This window comes from Geospiza fortis, unplaced genomic scaffold (genome assembly GCF_000277835.1).
Source record: "Geospiza fortis unplaced genomic scaffold, GeoFor_1.0 scaffold4, whole genome shotgun sequence".
Classification (NCBI taxonomy): Eukaryota; Metazoa; Chordata; class Aves; order Passeriformes; family Thraupidae; genus Geospiza; species Geospiza fortis.
The window spans coordinates 900,304-904,550 of record NW_005054475.1 but is presented as its reverse complement, the minus strand read 5'-3'; the positions used below and the strand labels follow the sequence as shown (position 1 = coordinate 904,550).

Here is a 4,247-nt window from a genome sequence, read left to right as displayed (position 1 = left end):
GATGCTGTTTTTCCCAGGACCTGAGGCTGTTTTTCCTGGGATCTGAGGCTGTTTTTCCTGGGATCTGAGGCTGTTTTTCCCGGGATCTGAGGCTGTTTTTCCCGGGATCTGAGGCTGTTTTTCCCCGGATCCAGGTGCTCCGGCAGGCGCAGACGGCGGCGGCGGCTCCGCGGCTGAAGAAATTCGCCATCTACAGATGGGACCCCGACAAGGCCGGGGACAAACCCCGCATGCAGACCTACGAGGTGGACCTGAACAAGTGGGTGTCCCTTACTCCCACCCAGCCCCTACTCAAACCCCACAGGAGCCACAGCTCTGGTTTTGGGGTGGCTTTGTCCCGGTGAATAATCCCTGGGTGGTGCCCTGGGTGTAAAATGACAGAAATTGTCCCCAAGTGTTTGTCCCGTGTCCCTTGTGACTCACAGGGCTAGGCAGGGCTGTCACAGCCTGACCCCGAGAGGGGAAAAGCGGCCAGCACAGGTCACTGGGTTGGCCAAACCCTCAGTGGTCACAAGAGTCTGACCCACCCTGCCCTGGGGCTGCACTGCTGCTCAGAGATCCCTGTTGGATCCCTGGGATTCGCACAGAATTCATGGGAATTGTTAAAAACCCTTCTAGGTGCTGCTGAGTGTGGGTGCAGGGGTCAGACCCTGCGTCTGGGGGCTCTGCAGGGTCTGATGTGGGATTTGTGCTGCAGGTGTGGGCCCATGGTGCTCGATGCCCTGATCAAGATCAAGAACGAGATGGACTCCACGCTGACCTTCCGCAGGTCCTGCAGGGAGGGTAAGGACAGCACATTCCCGCCTGGAATGAACTCGGAATGCTGCGTGTGCTGGGTGTGGGAGCCCCAGGGAGCTCAGAACTCCCCCTCTCACATCCCTGGGGATGAAACACTTGAGTGAACCAGGGAGTAAAACTGCTCAGAGCCCCCTCCTCCCATCTCTGGGGATGAAACACCCAAGTGACCCAAAGAGTAAAACTGCTCAGAGCCCCCTCCCATCTCTGGGGATGAAACACCTGAGTGAACCAGGGAGTAAAACTCCTTCACTCATGGGGATAAAACACCTGAGTGAACCCAGGAGTAAAACTACTCAGAGCCCCCTCCCACAGCTGGAGATGAAACACCCAAATGAACCAAGGAGTAAAAGTGCTCAGAACCAATCCCCTCCTGCCTGTGGGGGCGAAACACTCAAGTGAACCAAGGAGTAAAACTGCTCAGAACCCCTCCTCTGACTTCAGGGGACAAAACATCCGAGTGACCCAGGGAGTAAAACGCCTCAGAACCTCTTCTCTCCCACCTGTGGGGATGAAACACCCGAGTGAACCAGGGAGTAAAACTCTCCTTCACTCATGGGGATAAAACCAAGTGAACCAAGGAGTTAAACTGCTCAGAACCCCTCTCCTCCCATCTCTGGGGATAAAACACCAAGGAGTAACACTCCTCAGAACCCCTCTTCTCACTTCTGGGGATAAAACACCCAAGTGAACCACGGAGTAAAACTCTCCTCCACCCGTGGGGATAAAACCAAGTGAACCAAGGAGTTAAACTGCTCAGAACCCCTCTCCTCCCATCTCTGGGGATAAAACACCAAGGAGTAACACTCCTCAGAACCCCTCTTCTCACTTCTGGGGATAAAACACCCAAGTGAACCACGGAGTAAAACTCTCCTCCACCCGTGGGGATAAAACCAAGTGAACCAAGGAGTTAAACTGCTCAGAACTCCTCTCCTCCCATCTCTGGGGATAAAACACCCAAATGAACCAGGGAGTAAAACTGCTTAGAACCATTCTCCTCTCACTTCTGGGGATAAAATACCAAGGAGTAAAACTCATCAGAACCCTTTCTCTCCCACCCATGGGGGTAAAACACCCAAATGAACTAGGGAGTAAAACTCAGAACCCCACTCCTCCCACCCATGGGGATAAAACACCTGAGGGACCCAAAGAGTAAAACTCTCCTCCACCCATGGGGATAAAACCAAATGAGCTAAGGAGTAAAACTGCTCAGAGCCCCTCTCCTCCCACATAAAACACCAAGGAGTAAAACTGCTCAGAACCTCTCCTCTCACTTTTGGGGATAAAACACCCAAATGAACCAGGGAGTAAAACTCTTTAGAACCCTCCCCTCCCACCTGTGGGGATGAAACACCTGAGTGAACCACGGAGTAAAACTTCTCAGAACCCCTCTCCTCTCCCACCCATGGGGATAAAATATCCAAGTGACCCAAGCAGTAAAACTGCGAACCCCTGTCCTCTCCCACCCATGGGGATAAAACACCCAAATAAACCAGGGAGTAAAAGTGCTCAGAACCCCTCTCCCACCCATGGGGATAAAATATCCAAGTGACCCAAGCAGTAAAACTGCGAACCCCTGTCCTCTCCCACCCATGGGGATAAAACACCCAAATAAACCAGGGAGTAAAAGTGCTCAGAACCCCTCTCCCACCCATGGGGATAAAATATCCAAGTGACCCAAGCAGTAAAACTGCGAACCCCTGTCCTCTCCCACCCATGGGGATAAAACACCCAAATAAACCAGGGAGTAAAAGTGCTCAGAACCCCTCTCCCACCCATGGGGATAAAATATCCAAGTGACCCAAGCAGTAAAACTGCGAACCCCTGTCCTCTCCCACCCATGGGGATAAAACACCCAAATAAACCAGGGAGTAAAACTGCTCAGAACCCCTCTCCTCTCACTTCTGGGGATAAAACATCCAAGTGACCCAAGGAGTAAAACTGCTGAGAACTCTCTGCTCCCACCCATGGGGATAAAACACCCAAATGAACCAGGGAGTAAAGCTGGAGTTGGTGCTCCCGGCGTGTAATGACACAGCTGTGAGCTGCCAGCTCCAGTAATTCCTTCCACAGCTCCCAGTTGTTCCAGTTTGTGTCCCAGTCTGGTTCCTGTGCCGCCTCCCTGTGCGTGGGGGGATCAGGGAGAGATTCCAGCAGCGAGGCTGGGAGGGCAGGGCTGCAGTGGGGGCTGTGCCAGTGCTGCTGCGGGAGCCACACTGGGTGAACTGGGACAGAGCACTCGGGACTTCGAGGAACAGCTCCAGGAATCTTCTCCGTGGCCCTTTGGCCGCGGGCAGGGGTGGATTGAGGAAAAGGGCACTGGTGGTTTGGGGTTGTGGCTGCTGCCAGGTCTGGTTTGGGGCTGCTCTCAGACTTCCCTTGGGAAAAACTCCTGAGTCACGGGTCACGCTGGGCTGTGGGAGTGCATTCCTGGCTGGAATGGCTCTGGATTTAGGGGGCTTGCTGGGCTGTGGGAGTGCATTCCAGGCTGGAATGGCTCTGGATTTAGGGGGCTTGCTGGGCTGTGGGAGTGCATTCCAGGCTGGAATGACTCTGGATTAGGGTCCTGCTGGGCTCCTGGGCTGTGGGAGTGTGTTCCTGGCAGGAATGGCTCTGGATTTAGGGGGCTTGCTGGGCTGTGGGAGTGCATTCCAGGCTGGAATGACTCTGGATTAGGGTCCTGCTGGGCTCCTGGGCTGTGGGAGTGTGTTCCTGGCAGGAATGGCTCTGGATTTAGGGGGCTTGCTGGGCTGTGGGGTTGCATTCCAGGCTGGAATGACTCTGGATTAGGGTCCTGCTGGGCTCCTGGGCTGTGGGAGTGTATTCCTGGCAGGAATGGCTCTGGGTTAGGATCCTGCTGAGCAGTGGGGTTGCATTCCTGGTTGGAATGGCTCTATGGATTAGGGTTGTGCTGGGCTGGTGGGCTGTGGGAGTGCATTCCAGGCTGGAGTGACTCTGGATTTCAGGTTGTGCTGTGGCAGTGCATTCCTGTCAGGAATGACTGGAGTTAGGGGGCTTGCTGGGTTGTGGGGTTGTATTCCAGGCTGGAGTGACTCTGGATTGGGGTCATGCTGAGCTGTGGGGTTGCATTCCAGGCAGGAATGACTGGATTTAGGGGGCTTGCTGGGCTGTGGGAGTGCATTCCAGGCTGGAATGGCTCTGGATTTCAGGTTGTGCTGAGCAGTGGGGTTGCATTCCAGGCTGGAGTGACTCTGCATTACCGAGGTGGGTCTGCAGGCCGGGGCAGTCTCAGGGCAGGCCGTGCCCGGGGGTGTTTTGTCTGGGCTGGGGATGGAAAGCAGCACTCCTGAGGCACCTTTTCCCCTGGAATCCGCACGGCAGGGCAGGAATTCCACACGGGCTGGGGCAGAACTCCTGCCCTGAATATTCTCCCTGCACAGGACGGGTTTTCAGGCCAGGCTGGTTCCATCCTGCCCCTCTGTGGCTCCACC

The 4,247-nt window shown here is 55.1% G+C and overlaps 1 protein-coding gene across 1 annotated transcript in view; it reads left to right on the top strand.

The window, feature by feature from the left end:
- Positions 1-4,247, top strand: part of SDHB (succinate dehydrogenase complex iron sulfur subunit B) — a 16,950-nt gene that overhangs the window by 2,431 nt on the left and 10,272 nt on the right. The window contains exons 2-3 of the mRNA XM_031062976.1: positions 92-259; positions 698-783. Coding sequence (XP_030918836.1) covers positions 92-259; positions 698-783 — 254 coding nt within the window. The remainder of the gene's footprint in view (positions 1-91; positions 260-697; positions 784-4,247) is intronic.